A 22766-nucleotide genomic window follows, 5' to 3' on the forward strand; every position below is an offset into this window, starting at 1 on the left:
ATACTTCATGAATACTTTAAAGACCTAAACTTTAGAAGATTACTTAAATCTGAGAATACTGAAACCACAGACTAATTCAGGTTATAGGGAACCTCTGGAAGTTGTGTGGGCCAACTCCTGCTCAAAGCAGGGCCAATTCCTCGGCTAGATCACACTGCCCAATATTATATCCGTTGAGTTTTTAATATCTAAGAGGACAGAGACTGCACAGCCTCTCTGGGGAGCTTGCTCCCATGTTCCATCACCTCTTGTGATTATTTTTTTACTCAGGATATCCAATTGGCATTTCCCTTGCTGCAATCTCTGCTCATTTCTCAGCATCCTTTCACCACACTCGGAGTTTCTCTCTGTCTTCACTACAACCCCCAGTCAGGTAGCAAAAGACAGCAGTACAGTTTCTACAATCAGTGTCAAAACTCTTTTGTTTAGAACTACAAGTAAAAAATTCCTCCCTCTAGACAGGTTTTGAAGGACAAACAAATTAACAGATTCTTATTAGTAATCATTATTTCTGCTATTGTGAAGTTGAAACAAAGCAAAACAAAACCAAAAAGCCACTCAGCTTGTAAGCTCTTGGAAAAACAGAAGCAGCATGCACGGTGATTACTGGCACAGTGAGTAACTATTACTCCTTTTACATCATAAAGAACATTTCCTACTTAGCACCATATGTCAGTATTGGTCTATTTACTTACTGAAGGATCTTCTACAAGGGAGAGGAAAGCTGAGAGAGTCTCATTTATGAGAGTTAACTCAAGTATGGACAGGAAAGCAACACAGAGGCAGGAAGTACGGAATGCAACTGTGTGTGACACTAATGTGTTTGTGAGAGTTCATGCTCCCCTTTCTCAAGCTGAGATAAATGGGAAGTTGCTTATAGAAGAATTAATTGTCAGAGTCTTGCATTACTGCCTTCAGGAAGAAAAAAAAACCAGACCTGCAGCAAAGGTTTTGCTCATCTGTCTCCAAAAATTTAACCTGTCAACTTTACCAGACACATTCCAGAAGTCTGGATCACAAATACTGTCTTAAGTAAGGTAATGCTGAGAACTTGTGTGGGGAGCTAAACAGTGCAGAACCGACAGAGAAACTGTACTCTCATTATACCCATTGGTGTTTCTAAAGGCTAACTAACACCTACTTATTGTCTGGTACTTAACAGAGCCAACACTGCCCACTGGTATTAGAAGAATCATGCAATGCTTACCTGCGACCACATTCTGAATATTTACCAATATTTTTTAATATTAAGGCAGCTGTTAATCGGATGTGTTTAGTTATTGGTCCCTCTTTCTCATCCTGCAAAAGTAAAGAGAGGAAAAGAAGTAAAACCCCTGTAGTAGAGGCAACAGTTAATATCTAACACTTAAGTCAAATAATACTAACTGTGAAATCTCTGAAGACAAGGTTTCTTGATCCCCTCCTTAATGCCATGAGGGCAGCACTCGGATGATTCACAATGGCCTTCTGTGCTCTGGGAGTAGAGGCAGTGCCCCCTGCAGCTGGCTGCCTACGTTAGTAAAGAAAGAATTCGTGAAAATAAGCTTTGCACCACTTTTGAGATTAACAACTGAAATTCTATTTTACAATTTGTGACCCATCTGAACAGAGACACAAAGATCCACTAATACTGGGTGACAATATGTGATTTGCCTCCTGTTTCCCCAGAGACAAATCTTACTGCAAAGCATTCAAAAGACTCATGGGCTTTATTTTATGTGAAGATACACTTCTCTTGAAGTACTGCTCATCACCCATGACATTTGCGATGTCAAAGTAATACAGTGTACTAATGACACAGCCGCTTCCTGAAGGTACCCAATTTAAAGGAATGTTTTATCAGACAGGCTTTAACAGGAACTGGGATAGCAGCTATGCAAATGTCATCTGAGATTTGGCCAGAGAATGTCCTTAAAATATTGCTATTCAAAACTTGACACAGCTCATTGGGACCATTAGACACCAAGACAATATAAAATACACATTAACTGTGGTTAGTGAGGGGTGATATAAGAACATGATTTAAGTTACGATCTAAGACATAAACCATCCAATTGTTAAAACAGATCAAACATTTGTAAAACCAATTACCTGTTACTGCAGCTTTCAGATTGAGATTAGTAAATCAGGCAGGGTATTTTATAAAGCTGGTACAAATAAATATAGCAGAAGCAAATTCTCCATTTTCAGTATTAACACTGAAGTCAAAACATTATTTAACCTAAAGCTTTTAAATTACTCATACAATCTCAACTTAGAATGCGAAAGTATGCAACTTCACTTAAGTAAGACCCATAATGACATCCCAAAGGGAAGTTTTGGAGTATCAATGGTGAAAAACATTACCAAACTTCAACATACTGAACAATATTATGAAACCTTTTAATACCTTAGTAGAACCTGATAAAGTGCAAGCAGTGCTCATGTGCAAAGGTATGGAACAAATGTGTATGGTTAATTTTTAAAATTACAGTTAGCCTGTAAGAGCCTTATGTAGGCTTTCTTCACTGTAAGTGAACACTCTAAGAATAAAACTTGAATTCTTTATCCAGAGCAACTTTCTTCAGAAACTGCAATTCTAACAAGGAAACCTAGCTAGAAGTTACAAAATTGGTTCATATGAGCAGCTTTAAACCACAAAACAGAAAACTAAGAAGTATCAACAGGGACTTATCTTTAAACATGTTGCTCACACTGTCATCCTTCACTGAAGGGAAGTAAGAGTTTGAAAATCTTTATGAAGGAAATGGAGAAGGACAGAGGCTGAATTATGAAACTGATGGGCAATAATACATGTTTATAAGAAGACTGAATACAACAGTTAAAGGAATTATCATCTTCACTTTTAATTTCTGGAACAGTTTTGTTTTCCTTGTATTGAGAAGAACAAGGATTCATCAATGGAGGCTGTTCCGCCTGCCTCTCTTCAACAGCTACCATGCTACATTTCAGAAAACTGAAGTAACACTGCCTTAATCCGTGAGACCTCACTTGGAGTATTGTGTGCAGTTCTGGTGTCCTCAACATAAAAAGGACATGGTACAGTTAGAACAAATCCAGAGGGCCACGAGGATGATCAGGGGACTGGAGCACCTCCCATATGAAGACAGGCTGAGAAAGTTGGGGCTGTTCAGCCTGGAGAAGAGAAGGCTGCGTGGAGACCTCAGAGAAGCCTTCCAGTATCTGGAGGGGGCCTATAGGGATGCTGGGGAGGGACTATTCATTAGGGACTGTAGTGATAGGACAAGGGGTAACGGGTTGAAACTTAAACAGGGGAGGTTTAGATTGGATATAAGGAAGAAATTCTTTACTGTTAGGGTGCTGAGGCACTGGAACAGGTTGCCCAGGGAGGTTGTGAATGCTCCATCCCTGGCAGTGTTCAAGACCAGTTTGGATGAAGCCTTGGGTGATATGGTTTAGTGTGAGGTGTCCCTGCCCATGGCAGGGGTGTTGGAAGTAGATGATCTTAAGGTCCTTTCCACCCCTAACTATTCTATGATTCTAATTCTAGAAACACTGAAAAAAGGACAGCTGCAATAAATTAGGAATGTATTCCTAAAACATTAAGAAGACAGTAGAAAACTGTCTTCTCTTTTTGATTTGGAAAAAAAAGAAGATGATAAAAAAGCTCCTGATTCATCCAGCAGACTTACTGGTGTTTGTGAATAAGTATCTCTCAAGAAACATCTAGATTCTTGAATTCATTTAATAATATTCTCCTTAACCTCAAACCATACCATTCATCTTGTGATTTAATTATTGCTCCCTCCCACTTCCATGGTGCATGAAAAGCATTTCTGGTAGCTCATGTTACAGCCTTTGCTTCAGGGGCAACAAGGGGAAAAAAAAAACCTAACATGAACCCAAAGAGATTCAAGTGCACAAAGCTACAGTCAACATAAACTGTTAGTGCTACCTGATGCAATATTCAGCTACCTCTGAAAACCAGAAGAGTTAAAACAATACAACTGTAAAAGCAAAGAGATACAGAATTAAGGTCTACAACCAACTCTGTAATATATCTTAACTTCTAGCTTGGTTCTAGGCAAAAGCTGTTACAGATTTTTTCTAGTACATATAGGGTCATGATAGACAGAAACTATGATTAGAAGAATGGGCCCTTACACTGTGTTCCACAGATTTTACTTCCAGCACCAGTAACACTCTATTTGCACGCCCTGATGTAGATGCAGTTTTACTGAACAGTGATGGATTAAGTGAAGAAAGTTGGCCCAATTAATGCCTAAAAGTCAATGACCTACACATGCTTCACCTCAGCACCAGGTTTTTAAGTTGTTTTAGCTCCACGGAAGAATTCAGTCACATGGATTATCAGTGTATACTGATATATCTGACAAGTTTCTAGGGCTCAACAAAAAGTAAATTAAGCCAAAACCTTGGCAGTCAGCTTTCCAATACAACCACGTAAGCCAACTTAAGGTGACCGGTTGGAGCAAGCTTAAGGTTTCCTTTGACAAGCCACTGATTCCAGAAAGCAAATTATCAAGCCTTGTCTTCCTCATGTAGCTAGATGCTCTTATCAGTTGTGGGAACATAACTCTGCAGTAGCTCTGTAAGAATTATGTGGGTTACACATTACATTTAGTCAAAATATTCCTGTTTATCTATTTCTTCTTTGGTAAAAGAGGACTAATGAAGACATGAAGGAAGCGAGTAAAAGTAACGGACAGGAAACCTCCATGATTTCATATAAAATGAGTGTATTAACTGTTGTGAGTGCTAACAAAGAAAGGTCTCATTCCTTTCTTCTGTTCCAGCCCACCGCCTGTACTGGTGTTCCACTGACTGTAAGACAGCTGCATTCTACTCATCTGAAAAATCCACTTTAAAAATTAATTAGGTTTTTCTAAAACTGGAATTGATTTACCATGCAATCAGACAAAAAAATAAAGCTAATTCTCTCACTGTAAGCAGTGCATAGCCAAGAGAAGGAACAAGGGATGGCAGGGAGACTCAAACCATCCTTCTTAAGAGTAGTGAATGCTCTTATTTCAACTTATATTCTGAAATCACATTTTTGGTATCTTACGCTGTTGCAGTCTCAGTATCTCAGCAGGAGCTGGTCATGAATATAAACTTCTACTTCCCAAATCCCACTTAACTAGTGCATACTGCCTCAGAAGAGGGGACGTATGAATGTCTTTTTCTAATATGAGTACCTGCATCAATTTTAAAGAAGCCTGTGAGGACATGTAGCTACTGAATGTGTTACCTGTATGACAGAATGGTTTTGGTAAGGCAGAGTTAAGATCCCACCATGCTAGTAAACGGCATGAGGCCTACACTTCCCATTTACCAAGTATTTAAGACTACATTAACATAATTCTTCATTTTGTGGTTTTCAGATGTCTGAATGTTGTCCATAAAGCAATCATAAATCTGTGTTAAGAAGTTTGTTTATATTAAAAAAAGTAAAAGGACTCCCAAACTAAATTTATCAACTTTCATGCTCAACTTCCTCTGCTGCCTCCAGCAGCTTAGTAGCAATTTAAGAAGCTGCAGAACAGACTGCAAAAATCTGGCTGGAACCATGTAATTACATCTTTAGCTTGCAACAAAAAGATTCCATTTGGTTACTAACAAAGACCTAGTCTTAATACACTTGGACATTAAATGAACTCCGAATAACTCCAATATTAACATAACCATCCCCACAACCCCAAATTGCATTCTCCAGTATTAATTCGAGATGCTTGAAATATTTTTGGGAAAGAGGAGAGCCAAAACTGACTTCAGGTAGCAGCACAAAATTAGAAGACTCAAAGGAGCTGGTATTTATCTTGCTTGCTTGTTTAAATGAAAGTATATTACAAGAGTCCCTGGACCAAATTAGCCCAAATTTAGACCACAAAACTGGAAGGAGCACAGCAAGTAACAAGACAATCCATCTCAGCTGATGAAACCACTGAACCATACACAACAAGTAACTTTCCACTTGGATTACATGCATTTTCCTGTTGTAATAAAAGTTATAAACAGCTCTATAGTTGGGGAAAAAATCAGAATAAAATGTTGAGAACAATATTTGAAGAGTACTGACCATATACCTTAAGAAATTACCCGTTTTTTATTGTAACTGCAACCACACCTCCCATATCACAATCTTTTCGCTTCTTTGCCCATTTTGTCTTACTGTAACGCACCTCAAATTTGATTACTGCTATGGACTCTACATAACAAGATTTTCACCTGATAAACCAAGTTATAAATACATAAATTCTTCTGATAATTTCTAATTCTCTTATTTTCTCTATTGCTAATGAGGCTCGGGTCTCTTACTTATTAGAAGGTTTCTGATTTCCTGCTTGTCCATGTTCATCTTGCTTTAATCCTGCAAGCAAAGCATCTCTGGAACAGTGCTTATCCTGCTTAAAGAAGAGGGAAAATACAGTGAGAAAGGTGAGTGAAAATTTACCATGGAATTCCTACTGTCTTCTGAAGTAATATGTAAAAGAAAATCTGCACCTGTAAATGGGTAATGAAGGAAAACCTCTGCCGCTGGAAAGGTTCACATCCCTCCCATAAGCACTGGCCTGGGTAGACATCTTTTCCTCCATGTTCAGTTGCTGCGTGGTAGAAAACCTGTGATGGTGTCTGAAACCACCTACAAAAAGGGGGGGGGGAAGATAAATTTAAGGGTTTTTTACAGTTAACGATAAAGTGCAAACTATCACAAACAAACCCATACTGGCTAATAGTTTTTATTTTCAGAAATGAGATATGCACTGATAAACAGAAAGTCATAAAATTTTAGAAGGAAAACCATGTACATGTATTACTAGTGAGCTACCAATAAACAGCAACACGATTTTGCTGAGTTTGATTTAAATGCAATGGTTCTGTTTTTCTATTTATACTTTACCAAAGGAATAATGCACATTAATTCCAACCAACCCATTGTTTGCAATGGGGAATGATGGAGAAAAGATGAAGTTGTCCTAAGCCTGGCCCTGTGTAGGGGAATACACAGAACAGTGTATTTCACGTATTCTATTTGGTGAAAGCACACGCATAAAACACCTTGCAGTGAGTTCATCTTGATAAGGATTTTCTTCCATTTCGAAGTGGCAGAAGAGTTACAACTCACTGTGGACACTACCCCAAAATATTGGTGAATCAACAGTTCTTAGATCTGTGTTTTCAAATTGTCAAGTAGACAAAAGAATTATTATTGTAATGTATATCAAATGGTAATGGAGAATCGCTGTATTTCAAAAAAATAGTAAATGAAAATAGGAAGTGACTCAAAAGTGGTTTGGGTTTTCTTTGGTCTAGATAATATTTTAAGGTGTTAAGTGTTACAAATTACATCTTTTACTTCAACAGAGAAAAAATGGCCAAACAAAAGACTTAGCTGCTTACAGCTCATTTCAATACAACTAACCCAGCTCAACACCCACGTAAGGCTTGGACAGAAAAGGTCTAGAAACCCAGTTGCTGCCATTTGGGAAGCCACTATCACCAGCTGTCTTCACACACTTGCTGGACAGATGCCACTAGCGCAGTAGTCTTACTGAAGAGGAAACACATGCACTCACCTCAGCCACTTGGGTTCACATGCCTGTATTTTAGTTTCAGTTAACAAGAAAAGTATTTGCATTAAGATGTTTGACTGAACTCACTGGCCTGACCAGTGCCAAGAGGGAAACTACCTCCTATCAGACAGTTACAACAAGCAGCCAAGGATAGAGTAACATTTTTAACTCATAGGAGTCACTTATGGACAAGATGAAGTCAGAACTCTCAGCATATGAATAACAGATCAGTAGGTGCTTTGATCAAGCCACCTCTTTCCACATCCTATTGCTCATTTCACTAGTGTCCAGTATGTAAATATACTTGAAACTGACACATAGGCCTAAATGTAGATACTGTTATTTGAACACTGTGAAGGTGTCAAAGAGCTAATATCACCCAGAGACAAGTCTCTGGTATGAACAGAATCCTATTGCTATAACCACCTGCAACACAGCAACTACCTTCTGCATAGGCAACAAATACTACTCTCTAAAAAAAGCATTCACCTTTTCCATGCCAGCCAGCTCTTACTGGGAAGGGAAGCTGAGAAGGAGAAATACCCACCTCTTGCTGTTGGTCCAGACAGCCCATAGTAGAAAATGAAAATAAAATGTTTTACACCTACACTGACTCAACAGCAAAAGTTGAGGTTTCAGAGGATAGCAGGATGTCTTCTCACAATTAAGGAGAAGTCAATATGTAAACTTGAGCCTGGCACAAATATGAATAAATCCTGGCATGGATGAAGCAAATTCCATGGCATAAGTGAAACCCAAAATGTTGTTTAAACATCGTATGCAACATGGCAAGGCTTTAAAAAAAATACAGCTATTTAAGCTGTGTTGGTTCATTCACTGTATAATACATTCAGTGTTATACTTCAGTCACTGATCTAAGAAGACTCAAATTTACTACCACTTTGCAAAAAAGTTTTCCTTAAAGAAATACCTGAACATAGTAAGAAAAAAAAAAGTACTGAGAATACATGAGAATATGGTCAGTTGACTCATTTTCAACTTAATTTCTCCACCATTCTGTTCAGCTGCTGAACAGAACATAAAACTAATAGCTGACTTGACAGGCAGTGGAGATTCAATAGCATTTCCAATATACTTTTTAAATAAAAAGCAACTCAAGAGCAGACATCTCCTGCCTACCTGTGAAAGCAAATAACAGCTTTTAATTTAAGCTGAATGCAATTAGCAGTACTTGCAGACAGAGGAACTTGAAAGGAAAACACCTACTTTCTGTTACATCCTCAATGCAAAGCATCATGCTAACACCTCTTAAGAGTCTTATGTGAATACATCTGCAAGCAGCCAATCATTACAACCGTTGTGGTTTAAGTCCAGCTGGTAACTCATAACCATGCAGCTGCTCTCTCACTCCTCCCCTTATTTCTCCCCCCACTGCCAGAGGGATGGGGAGGAGAATCAACAGAATGTAACTCCTAAGGGTTGACATAAGAACAGCCCAGTAACTAAGGTATAACACAAACCACTACTGCTACCACCAATAATAATACTGATAAGGGAAATAACAAGGGAAGAGAATACAACCTCTCTTGGAAGGAAAACTCAATGCTAATGTATTGTGAGAATTAAACTAAACAACATACTTAGAGAAACAGGTGCAAATACTGTATCAAATTTGTCTCCTGTCATATCTTTCCAGCTAATTGTGAACACCATGAACTGTTCTATCATTCTACTACAATGAACCTGCCTGCTTAATAATACCTAGGGAAAAGAATTGCTGTGCAATGATGAATGAAATCAAGTAGTGGATATGAAGTTCACATAGACTAATGGCTCACTCCAAAAAAACTTCTTGTTTCCTGCTTAAACAACTCAATGAGAACAGCTAAGACTGAGAGCTAGAAATAAAACAGTTATGGTAAGAGGTCACAATTCCAGATTTTTCTTTATGTCTGTTAGAAGCAGGAAGCCTATAGATTTGACATTTCTGGGGTTTTTTAATCAGTCTGCTCAAGGAATATGAATAAAGAACTTGAGGAAGATGCTAACTTCACATTTTGGTATTCTCTTCACCTCAGAGAATGCTGAGTATAATGTTTATCTAAACCATTTTAAGGCTGGGACTGAAATAAACACTTCAAAAGTGAGAGGTACAGCATAAGAAGAAGAACAGTACGCCACATGGATTGAATTTTATCAATGCAAAAATCTTTGAGGCCTTTTTAAAATAATGAAACTTAACCGTGAACAAAAACCAGTACAAGAAGTCAACAGGAGAAACCAAACCAAGAGAAATAATACATTATCTTTGAAGCAAAACGTACAGATCAACTTGTAAAATAAGGGCCACATAACCCCATAGTCTCAGGAAAACTTACTGGAATAATATTTTAAGACAAATTTACAAAACCACTAATAATATAAGGCAATCATAACTGCATGGCTCTTCCTCCTGCCCAAATTTTGTCTGCACATACTCGCACTGTAGTTCACATGCGATACTGGCTTATTCCATGGTTATTCATATGAGCTTATTTACTTCAGCTCTACGTAACTTCAGACACAGAAGAAATCTGGGAACTAAATTATGCTTCAAAACTGTAGTTGTAGACTCACAGAACAGTTAGGGTTGGAAAGGACCTTAAGATCATCAGGTTCAAACCCCCCCTCTTCAAGCTGGTATAAATTGGTGAGGCTTCTGCTACAAACCTCCCCAGCTTTTCATTTCCACCTCCGTACAAGCCACTCTTGTACCAATACAGGTGTTCATGCATCTGTTATGTAGCCAGTAGAGTATGGCTCTACAGTTAAATTTATCAGTAGTAAAGGAATAAAGTAAAAAGTAAGTAAAGCTTTATGTGTATTTTTTTACACAGAGAAGTGTCACCTACCAAAGAAACAAACCCCACTTCTAAGGTGAAAACTAAACACATTCAAAATCCTGTTATTTTAAAAATCAGTGTCAAAATATACATCTTGGTAATAAGGGTAGTATAATGTTATCAATCGAAAGTCTGATAGCTTGCTCTTCTCTGTGAAAGGCATCAATAACAAATCAAAAAAGTCTAATCACTCTGTCTAGTCTTAAGGCTAAGCTCCTTTTAACTTCCTTTCATGACAATGGAGTCCTGTGGCACACAAATGGTATCATAATTACTGAAATTACTCATAATCTAAGACTTCAACCAGGACACAGGAGTGCAACACCCTGCCCCTGCAAAACTGGAAACACAAGAAAGATTAAAAGCTGAAAACAAGAAGATGTCAAGACATGATTTGTAACTGGAGTACAGGAACTATTTTTATATTTGCAACACAGAGAACAAGCTTCAGAGCTAGATATTTTTTTAAAGAACTTAACTACATGAGTATATTTTAGTTATTACTGAAGAATCAATCTGTTACAAGAAAGCCACATAATACTCCTTTTTTGCTCTGAGGTATAACTGAGAGCGGTTACATGTCTCGCAATCCCCTATCTCGGCTTTGGCTTCCTTAACTTTTCAGTTTCTTCTCCCCACTGGCAATGTATAAGGTAACTTAAAGAAACAAAATGGAAAGAACTTGTAGAAACACCTCCTATATACACGCATCTGTTACATATTAGTAAAAGGTAGTTAAATAAAGGAGCCATTTACTTTTTACAAGATTGCCACAGACACATGAAGTTCTGTCCAGGTTTTTTCATTTGCTCTGCGTGCTGACTTGCTGCAGTGTATGAAGGCGGCTGCAAATTGATCTGCTGGCCCTGTACTTGCACTGTTGGTATCGACGTTGCAGGTGTGCTCTGCAGAAAAAGTTAAAACACAGTTTTAAGGGCTTATTTCAAGACTTGACATACAGTTTTACTGTTGTTCAAAGGTCTTTCATTTTACACTTTAATCCACCACAAGTTTTCAGATTTTAGCACTTTGAACTCTAAAAAAAGCATTAACAGACAAAGTAACACAAGGGACATACAACTATTACACCACGGTATTTATGCAGAAGCTTCTAATATTAAAATTCCTAACCCTCATGGCCAAATTAAAATACAGAATTGACTGCAAAGGAACTGCTCAAGGTCACTAGTGAAGCAAAGGACAGCATTACTTTGCAAAGGCTTTATTTGTTCTTTAGGGAAAGAAAAAAAACCCATGCAAACGCAAGAGGCTGCAATATCAGCACACAGAGTACTTTGCTTTCCTATGTAAATGTAGGAGAAAATTCTGCTAAAAGAAGTAAGATGAGCACTGATACGCCTAATAAATTGGTTTATGTTCTTTGATGAAACGGTTTTACATGCTGCACCTGTGGAATTCTGGAACTTCCACATTAGTACACATCAAGCCTATGTTACAGAGTGAGTTAAGAAAAGGTAAACTGAACACTGCTGAAGAAACACTATCACAGACCAGCAGGCTCAAACTATGACATAACATTTTCTTTATAAAACTTGGAAAACTATACAGTTCTTCAAGCTCCTGTAAAACCAGCCACCACATGTACTTTTATGCAGAACACCACATGCCTTGAATGCCTAAACATGCCATGTAACTTGTATACAGTGAAATGCAAACATTTCAGAAAGGAAGAAGATGCAATATAGCAAGGGAGCAAGGGGAACAAGATAATTTTTATTTATTGTTAAAATAAGTATTTTAAAAGTGACTTAAAGAGAGATTAAAACATAAACACATCTATGTTATTTCTTCTTCTCACTAACAGATAGCACTGGACTTCCCATTTCAGCATAGTATTTATGTCAGAATACTGTTTTTCTGCCTTCTTTTTTGCTGGAAGGCTCTGGCCAGCAAGAGGCTTATAAAGATGATACAATAAAAATAAATAAATTATTAAGCTTTTGAGTATTAGGAATGAAGAGTAACATTCTTTACTTCCTCACTGTTAGAAAAGGAATGCAACACTTTAAAAACAGACCAAAAAAAACCTGCTTTCATGTCTGTGCTTAAGAGTATTCTAAAAGAAGTGCTTTCAATTGTTGCAAACAGTGCTCTGTTTACATCTTTACAGCTGTTACAGAATAGCTTTAGACTTTTAACTGTAAAGTAACAGTTAATCACAACTACTGACATTTCATTTGCATATTGGTCTTACTTTCCTGCTGCTCTCTATTGGCACTGTGGACAAGTCACTCAAGGTAACACCTTAGTAACTATCACGTATCATACAACGCTAACATGACCAAAGGGACAGCAAAAAAGCCTCATCAAAACCAAAACATTTCACATATACAAGCTTAAATCCTGATAAAAATAAGGCAAAACTCAGCAACTCCTGGACACAGCACAACTATTGTATCATGCCTGTGATCTGCGTTAATAAAGGACTCCCAAGTCCATTAGTCATCGCTAATTATTCTGGACTCAGCAATGATCTTCATCTAAGGACCTCTAAGCTATTTTACAGACTGGGTAATGAATCTTCATAATATATCTTTTAACAAAAGCTAACCACAAGCAGAGCTTTTTAAGATCAACGTCCCTTTTACACGGCATTTTTAAAGAGAAGCTGAAAGTAAAAATAATCAAGTGTCAGCAGTACAGCTTGTTTCACAATATTCACCTGGCCTCCTGGTACCAATACTTTATTATGGCCTTTATGTGACTTTTTATCCCTATAGAACTTCTGCCTCATTTAATGTGCTGGAAAGAGAGTGATCTTACTGAATGAGTGCAGTATTTCATTTAATTCTCATCATTCAATGTGCGGTTCATGTATTATTTACTCCATTCTAAGCAAACCCTGCAATTAATCCAGAATTATGAATTTTTCCTCAAGGGTTTTTCTGGCAGGCTCTCCTAGTGGTATTCAAAGGGTTCAATACCATCTCATTAAAAATATGTTTATTTTAAACAAGGAACTCTGAGATACACAACACAATGTTACATGCTGGCAATAAAAAGAGCACAGAAAGGGAACCGAATTTTCCAGACAAAAAGTTAAATTCGGTTTGCCCTCCAATTTCTTTCTACCTTTTTTAAGTGATGAAAAATGCAGCTGATAAATTGAAGTATTCAAAGCAATTGCTGTTGTTCAGAATTTTCTTATTACTGCTGTACTGCAAAGTATTTTTGCTCAAACTTGCAGCATGAGGCGGTTACACCTGCCATGTATTTTTAAGTCAAATCTCTTGCTTGCCAATCAGCCATGCTGACTGCACTTTATAATCAACAGACAAAGCAGTTACATTTGTTTTCCTAGGTTTTACTTTAGAAATGTAAGTTCTATGGTTGAGCATCTTAAAGCTTTCCTCTCTTTTTTCAAGAGATCAGAAATACTGGTAATTTTGGGGGGGGGGGGTTCTCCCTCCTGTATCTTCATGTATCTCTTTATCAATGCACGATACATGGGACATCACTAAAACAAGGTATAGTCTTTACTTCTCAGAAGTCATACTGCTTTTTTCCAGAAATGTACCTAGAAGTACCTGCTATGTGCTCCCTAGTTTACAGTACTGATATGCAAAGACTATATAAAACTCACTTCTTTAATATACACAACTATGACAGATATTTAACATTTCCTAATAAAGTCTTGCTGGAAGACATACTATGGGGGAAAAGAATCCCCATGGCATAAAGACTTCTTCCTCTAGCAAAAACATTTAGTGATAGCAGGTTCCTAAAGAAATCAAGCACCCTGTACTCTAGCACACTTGAAAGCACTTCATGGCATCTTTTTATAATCAGATTAGACCTCTCCATTATATGATTTGCATCTGCCGCCACTTTCGCAAGGCAGATCTCCCCCAGGTCTTGGGACTGAAAAGTACCTCTAAGCAGCATCACCGATCTCAGCAGGGTTTGCACTGAACTTAAGTCTTAAAACTATGTGAATACAAACCCTTAGTGACTGTGCAGTCTACTTACAGAACAGATACCACAGCTTACTTCTAGTAAGTAGGAGATTCTGTATCTAGACTGGATGACTTCAGATTGAATATTTGGGGGGGGGTGGGGGGTGAGGGGGATAGAGGAGAAAGTCCAGCAAGCTCATGAAAACCAAGAGCAAAGCTAAGAGCTTTCTATCAACTACAATGGACCGTTTACAAAAGATATTAATTTATTTTCATGCACAAGAGCTCCTCCACATCTGGGCACACAAGCTCCCTTTGTGGCAAGAATAAGAAACCCTATGGCCTGGGGCCAGAAATGGTCTCCACCTCTATTTCTCAGAGCAAGTGGTGCCATTCCACTTATGCATTAATGGATAACTATTTTAGCATGATCTCTACCCATTTTATTTAAAAGGCCAATGTGCCATCAGCAGAACATACTGCATCCCAGTGTGATGAGGGTCCTGTTGACACGTGCAGTTTAAAGGCATTAGGATGTATTTTTTCTCCTATCATTGGTATAGGCACACCCACTGTAAATGCATTTAACTCAATAATAAACAGTTAATTATCAGTAAAAATATTTTTAAAGTATCACAGGATTTACAGTTTGGTATCACTAAGTTTTATGTTTAGCTTCAGGATAGTGAATGTACATAAAAAGGTAACCTATAAGCTGAAAAGTAGTATGTCAGGATTTCAGCACAAGGAAGGGGTCAGGTGAATGGGTAGGCACCAATATAGATGTTCTTTTCTTGTTAGATTACTGAAGTTTAAGTCTCCTTGCAATGGTGTGTTTCACAAGTGAAAAGCAATAAAAGCACAAAGATTCTGTATTTCAGTATTTCTAGCTGAGAAACTCATTTGCCCTGTGGCTAGGAATGAATTACATCTCCTGGAGCTAGACACCTGCTTTCTGGTGCATAGTAATTCTCAGCTTCCCAATCAACAGAAAGCAAGAGCAAATAGTTGAGGCAATGCTCACACAGTTTTTGCCACCTAAATTTTCACACAAGCACGTTTCAAGTGGGCAGCCTTAAGAGAAATGGGTGTGCATTGTTTATGAGGGGACAAGGATGAGCAGGGAAGTGTTTACTTTAAAAGCCAGAACAGACAATTTAGATCAGATTTTCCCACTTCTAGGACCTTGGCATGAAAACAGAGGCTTCCTTCAAAACACACACCAACTGGGACAAACCAACATGGTTATGTCCAACAGATGTTTTGAAGGCGTTTGAAGAGGAGAAAGAAAAAGTAAAAATGGAAGTGTACAGGCAGGTAATTGCTCATTCCTCAATTTTTAATCCACAGGTCCAGCACAATGCCTCAGGAAAGCAATAATCTAGGCACAAGGAACACAAAAATAAAAGAAAACGAAGCCAAGATGTGCCCATTCTGTCTCCTCTCAGACTACCTTCCACGAGCTTACAAAATAGATGGAGACAGAAGAAAAATTGCAGCACTGTGTGTATCACATGTTCCTCTTCTGCCATAACCCATACATCCACAGCCCAAGTTTTTATAAAAATGCAAAAAAATAAAATGAAAAATATTTAAAGTCAGTATATATGTAGTTATTTTTCAATGAGTTCTGCTGAGGTGTACCGTTAACATGGAATCATCACAGGTTATACACAGACAATACCTGTAACCTGTACTTGTCTAACTGGATTTCAATAGCACTACATGCTGTTTGTGGGACAGCTCAAGTATAACTTTTATTATTTTAGTAGGCCATTAAAATGAACATTCACTCCCCCCAAGTCATATGGTACCAGCTCATTTCAAACTACCATTCATATAATGAAGCAAATCTTAACTTTTACATTCCTTAAGGAGTATTTAACTCTTTTTCTTGCTTTCCTTAGTTTTCACATTGCTGTTCCCTCCCTCCCCTATTTGTCTGCCCTTCTTTATCTTCAGTTTAAGCGTCTGCCTTTTCTCCTCTCTGCAGTTCATGGTAGCTAATCATGCTGTAGCTGCATAAGCAATACTCTCCTCCCTCCTCTGTACTCTACATCTCCTTTTCCAGCCTTCCTGTTCGGTTTTATTACAAATTTTCTTCTTTTATCACTTTCTCACTTCTCTGAAATATAAGCTCTAGTTTAAAATAATTGCTAAGATGACAAGCAAACAGGAAATCACACACTAACAGCTTCAGCAGGTATACAATTTTGCCACAGCTAATACCCCTTACTCCCTGCCCTTCACCATTTTTCTCCACTGGATTGTATTTATAACAAATTTCTAACTGTTTCCAGAAAGAGCCATGTTCTCCCATTCCTTCTCCAAGACAGTGAGTACACATTAGGTACTACAGAGAGGATAAAACAATGCAAATGCTCAAGTGAAGAAGTGTTCCTGAGCTGCTGCCTTCCAAAAAGTGAGGGACAAGGAAGCTGCATATCAAACAAGTAAGACTCTCAAAATGGGAGGGGGAAAATCAGACATTACTTAGGACCTAACCACAAATTAAGTTATCACTAAAACTCACACAGAGCTCATCTTAGTATTTCTGGATGTCTTACAGATACTCCCAAAAGCAGACACAATACTGGAAAGACTTAGCATCTGCTTTTCCAGAAAAACAATGGCTACTGCAGCTGTTCTGCAGCTTAGGAGGCAGGGGGGAGAGGGAGGGAATTGTTTCAGTCCAACACATTAATTTTAAAGGAGTGGTAAAGATCTTAAGCCAAACTATGATGTTCACTGTATGTGAATAGAATACTATAAAGTGGGTTCTACTGTAAGTCAGTAATTAACATTATCATGATAGACACGATTCACGAATAGCTATTTGTAATGGTGAAGGCAATTAGCTAACAAATTAGATCATTCACCAAGATCAAAACTAACTAACTCCTTCCACATTCCTGTAATTCTGATGAAAGGAAGGGTGTCCTGCAGAGAGAAGAATAAGCCAACTTCCCTAGCAGCAGATACTAAACCAAGTCACTTTGACCTGCAAATCTGTATTGAATGGCAAACCCAGCTGGCAGCATTTCTGTTTGTACAGGTAATGGAAAATGTAAGAACTACTGATGACAGTGATATTAGTGATAGTGTAAAAAAAAAAGTAATTATCAGCACAGAAAGATTTCTTTTTCCTCCCCTCTATTATCACGATACACATTACCTAATACAAACGAAATAGTTAACAGTATTACTCCTCTCTTCTCAAAAATCTGGAAGTCTGATAGTTTTGCAGCTGGTTGAGACAACTAAAAATTCTTGTCAGCCACATATCCAAGGAATAAATAACCACAGATAATATTTATTCCATTCCAGAGACATAGCCATACTAGTTTCTATTTCAGCCAAATCCTTAGCAAAGCTGTAATAGAAATTCGAACTGTGTAACAGCTGAAGACCACTCACTGTAAAAAGCAAGGCATAGCTAACATAGCCACGCTACAGAAAATCTAGTGAATTGTCCCAGTGCTGCAACACACACTTTCATTCTGGTCAAATAATTTCTAGCAAGAACAAAGATGAATAATGTATCAGAAAAATACAGATCTCTGATAAAACCTAGGGTGAAAATTTACAAGGAGCTCAAAGACATTTTAAGAACATAGCTCTGTATGGTATGGCATTTTAAAAAGTAAAGCATAAAAAGAAAGAAAACTTATTAACTGTTAGTCCTGGTTTCTGACAGCTAAATGAAGGAAAGTCAAAACAGCTTTCAGCAGAAGCTTGACGCAGAAAAAGAAGTTGCACAGCCATCACTTGAATTTTCAGTTCTAGTTTGGTTTAAGGTCTATACCTGCTACCTCATCAAAAACAAACCAGCCAAGCCAACCAACCAGTCCAACAAGGAAAAGAACTAAAAGACGTGTCTCACCTCAAGGTCAAAATGCACTAACGTACACTCAAAACTTCATTTCCTCTCTCTGATCTGTCAGAATTCTGTGACTGACAGACCTCCTATTCTATTCTTTTTGCTCCTATCCAGGTTAGGAATATTTTTTGGAGTAGGATTTTCTGTTCATGTACAAAACTGAAATCTAGAGACTGGAATAATCTCAAATATTATTACTTGTACTTATTAATACTCATAGAAATGATGGCCATAACCTCATTTCTAGTACAGTGTTAGGAAATAACCCACTTCAAAATGGTTAAAAAATGCTGACCAAGGAAAAAAAAACAAAAGCCCTCTCCAAAGTTTGTCAAACAGAGAAAAAAAACCCCAGCAATACTTATTTTATCAGTAAACATTACAAATATTTTGTAATAAAGAAATACAAATATTTCAACAAATTTACAAGACAACACTTGTCCTGACTGCAGTGGAAGCAAGCCTTTGAAGACCATTTTTAAATGCAAGAACTTCAACTCATTTCAGCAAGCCAGATGCAGCTGCAGTGTTTAACTTGCAGTAAAACATATTCACCCCTCCATAAGCAATAATGACCAAGAATAAAAGGCAGAACAATACTGACATTTCTACCAGACCATGCAACAAATCATTCTTGTTTCCAGAACAGTTAATCCTTTAAGGAAGAAACCAGCGAGCAGAAGTTCTTTCTTTACTGTGTATTATCAAGCTACAAACTATTTTAAATTCCACTGTTGTCACTGACATTGAGGAAGTATGCAAACTATTAGAACTTTAGTGCATGAAAGAACAGAAACCATCATTTTCTGAATATTTTAAATACTATGCAAGAGAGAGAGTTCACCCGCGTTATTTCACGGCATTAGTCAGAATCACAGTTAGAATTAATGTAAAAAGAACACTGCAACATACCTGTGTGACCATGCTTTGTATATACGTGGTTGGATGCTGCTGCTTTTGTTGAACAGCACTTTCTATTGCTACTTTCGCTACAGTGCTTGGATCCGCTCCAGCTGGCACAGCAACCATAGTTGCACTGCAACCAGCATTGTTGGGGTCACTGATTGTAACAATTCTAACTCCTACTTTATTTGGAATTCCTGGAACAGTTTCCCTGTCATTATCCTCTGCTGGCCTCTTTACAGTTTTGCATTCTGCTGTGCCATTAGTAGACCGAACTTCGGATGACAGGGTAGACTGGGACGCTCTAGGTCCTGAGTGTGGAACTGCTATGATTTGATGCCCCTGTATAACAGAGGCTGTAGATTGTGGTGAGACAACTACACTTGGGCGTTGCTGAGGCACATCTGAATTCAAACTTGAAGCTAGAGGTCCATTAGGTAAATCAGTGTTGGTACCACTAAGTTGCTGGGTTAACAGTTTTGCAGCCTCCTGTGTACCGCTTACAACAGGTGAACTACTCAAAGTTAATACAGGCCCATTAGAAATTCTTTCCCCTTGATCACCTTTGGCAGTATCTTGCTGCGTGGCATCCAAATTCCCTTGTTGTTCCACTGAAGATATCTCACCATTTCCTACATGATTGGAAGTTTTGTGATTTGGAATGTTTTTGTTCAAATGAGAACCATCTCCTTTATCAAAATCACAGATTCCATTAACTAGGGGCTTCTTCAAATCACTTTTAATTTCCTGTGTGTCCATTTGTTCAAAGTTCTGCTTTCCAGGAGCTCCATTCTCACCCATTTCTAATGATGGCCCATTACTGACTTGTGAGCACTGATTGGCCTCATTCTGAGTTTTCCCTGAGTTAGAAGGAGGTAGACTGGAGTCACTATACTTTCTCCCATTTAAAAGACTTCCCACCTGCATTTCATTTTCTTTTGCATCCCCATTGCTGGTGTTTGCAGCTCCTCTTCGGCAGGAAGGATTCTCCATAACTTCAATTTTACGTTCATGAATGTGTAAACCTGTTGCTTCCTTTGCTTCTTCCTCCTTTTGGCAAATTATTTTATCACCTTTGAATGGGGGAGCAGCAATACACTGTGATTGTCCAGCTGAAGGTGCTTGAGTAGCTGGAAGTGTTTGCACCTGTAGCCCAACTCCTGTCTGTGCTCCACTCACTGCAATTCCTGCTGGAGCAATGATTTGAGTTGCATTTCCCTGACTCACAGTTGCAGTAGCAAAACTTGTATTTGGCACAACTGTTATCGTAACCTGGTTGCCAGTAGTCCCTTGGAAAATAGTTGCTGGGCTGTTTGAGATCAACTGGCCTGGCAATATCTGTAAATTAGAAATGGGTACAGTTTGTACTGCCCCTTGGGGCTGGATTGCACCCGGAACCAGCTGAACATTTTGCTGTCCGACTAGAAGTTGCTGAGCTGGAGACTGCCCTTGCACTCCAAAACCTGGTGCCTGGTTATTGGCCATCTGATAAACCACCTGAGGGCTAGGAGCTCTTGCATTGTTAGGTGGAGGAATCTGTGGAGCTGGGAGTATAAGCTTCCCCCCTGGAGTGGAGGGGCCTCTTTTCGGAAGAAGCAGTTGTTTTATCAGACTAGACTCACCAGAGTTAGGTTGGCCAACTCCTGTATTAGCTTGTTGTGACTGAACTTGCATTTGCATCGGTTGTTGTACCTGTACCTGCTGCTGTGACGATGCTGGTGAATGTTGCTGCTGCTGCTGCTGTTGCTGCTGCCTCTTTACAGAAAGCATCTGGCTGACAGTAGGAGGGGGTCCTTGTGGCTGAGGAGTGGTAGATGAAGATGACATAACTGTAGGGACTTGATTATTTGTAACCGGACCTGGGGACGGTGAAGAAGATGGGGTAATGCTTGGTTGTCCAGCCAACTGGACAGTTTGACCAGCAGGAATAGAAGCTGGATTAGCAAGCACTATCTGATGAATGGCTGGTGCATACGTCTGACCTTGCTGAGCTGGCTGGCTTACGATCACTACACTTTGCTGGGACGGTGGTGGAGGCTGCTGCTGTGGCTGCATGGGCTGCTGTACCACAGCAGGTGGGACTTGCTGAGACGGCAGAGGCTTTGGTGCAATGTTCTGAAACCCTACCCTAGATGTCGGTGGGTTTTGGACACCTGCGATTGTAACCACCTGCCCAGCTGCTACTTGGAAATTCTGAACTGTGGTGGCAGAAACAATGTTAGACGCAGAGGTTGTGACATACTGCTGTGGTGCTATGATGACTGTATCTTGTTGCTGGTTACCAGCAGAGGACTGCTGAGATGATGTCTGCCCAGGTTGTGATGATGTGCTAATTAGCTGTTGACCCTGTGAAACTGCTGAACTGTATGCTGGTATGTTTTGTACTCTGCCAAATATATGACCCTGAGGTACAGCTTGCTGAATTACCGTAACAGGAGTGCCTGAAGGTATCTGTCCTGGTACCACTGCATGCAGTGGAGACTGTTGTTGAATTACAGGTTGGTGGTGAAGCAACGTCTGAGAACTAACAACAGTTACAGACGGCTGTTGTCCTGTAGTGCTGTAATTTTGATTAGACGCTTGTGGTGCTCCTCCTACAGCAATAGTAACAGGAACTGCAGACTGGGGAACAGAGCTTTGTATTACTGTGGCCTTCACTACTTCACAGGATATTGGACCTTTATTCTGTATAACAGTCATTGGAGCATTCTGTTGCTGCTGTGTATGAATAGAAGGATTTTGTGGAATTCTAGAAACAGTCTGTGCCACAGTGTGAACACCTTGAATTGGAAAAGACATCTGTGTTGCTGTCAAAGTTGAAGACTGGTTAATAGGGGTCCTCTGATAGGGATTTCCTACGCTTGGTAGCCCATGCGGGATTCCTGTTGAAATAAACAGAGTAGAAGTTCGAAAGCAAAAATTATTTCAAAACACATTAACATCACAAATCTTTTAAAACCCAAGGCTTGAATTTGTAAATCTGTATGAAGCAGCGTCTCTTCTCAGCCATACTGCCTCTGAATTAATGGTGCAGCAACGAGGGCTTGACTGCTGAGAAGTTTATGGTTTACACATCAGATACTACGATAGGAGACACGTGAAATGTAAGCATATACTGCAATAATACTCCTAACATTGTTAAATAAAATCAATTAAAACACATGGCCCTAACTTCCAACATTCCAAAGTATTTTCAAAAGCTTTTGTCTTTTATCGTTGTTTCAGAATCAGTGCAAAATATTTGATATTTAATTAATTTAAAAACCTGCTGGCGAAGGAGACGAAGACACGTCAGGAAGAGAATCAACCCGGACAACTGGGGTAGAGGAAGTTGGTTGCTGCTGATAGTACATCTGAATGGGAAGTGGTATAGCTCTTCTTTTCACTCCTACCACATGTATATGTGCTTGACCATTGTTACTTGGATCTTCTACTCTCTTCACTGTATGATTTGGAAAGACAGTTCTGCCAAACACAACACAAATATGTTAATAAACACAATAATACAACCCCCTTACAATGCTTTTGTTTCAAATAACTGCTCTTGTGTGCAGATTAACTGCCTACATCTTTGTAATACAGAAGGATTTTCCAATTGGACCTGAGTATTCATCATTGAGGATCAGCAAGTCTACCAGCTGGCTGGCCAGGACCTCACACAAGCCAA

The 22766-nt window shown here is 38.8% G+C and overlaps 1 protein-coding gene across 1 annotated transcript in view; it reads right to left on the bottom strand.

Moving 5' to 3' along the window:
* Positions 1-22766, bottom strand: part of ARID2 (AT-rich interaction domain 2) — a 102902-nt gene that overhangs the window by 2708 nt on the left and 77428 nt on the right. The window contains exons 14-20 of the mRNA XM_034062935.1: positions 22365-22564; positions 19109-21981; positions 11156-11304; positions 6487-6625; positions 6301-6386; positions 1387-1510; positions 1208-1299 (exon numbers count right to left, since the gene is read on the bottom strand). Of these exons, the coding sequence (XP_033918826.1) occupies positions 1208-1299; positions 1387-1510; positions 6301-6386; positions 6487-6625; positions 11156-11304; positions 19109-21981; positions 22365-22564 (3663 nt within the window). The remainder of the gene's footprint in view (positions 1-1207; positions 1300-1386; positions 1511-6300; positions 6387-6486; positions 6626-11155; positions 11305-19108; positions 21982-22364; positions 22565-22766) is intronic.

This window comes from Melopsittacus undulatus, chromosome 5, assembly GCF_012275295.1.
Source record: "Melopsittacus undulatus isolate bMelUnd1 chromosome 5, bMelUnd1.mat.Z, whole genome shotgun sequence".
Taxonomy (NCBI): domain Eukaryota; kingdom Metazoa; phylum Chordata; class Aves; order Psittaciformes; family Psittaculidae; genus Melopsittacus; species Melopsittacus undulatus.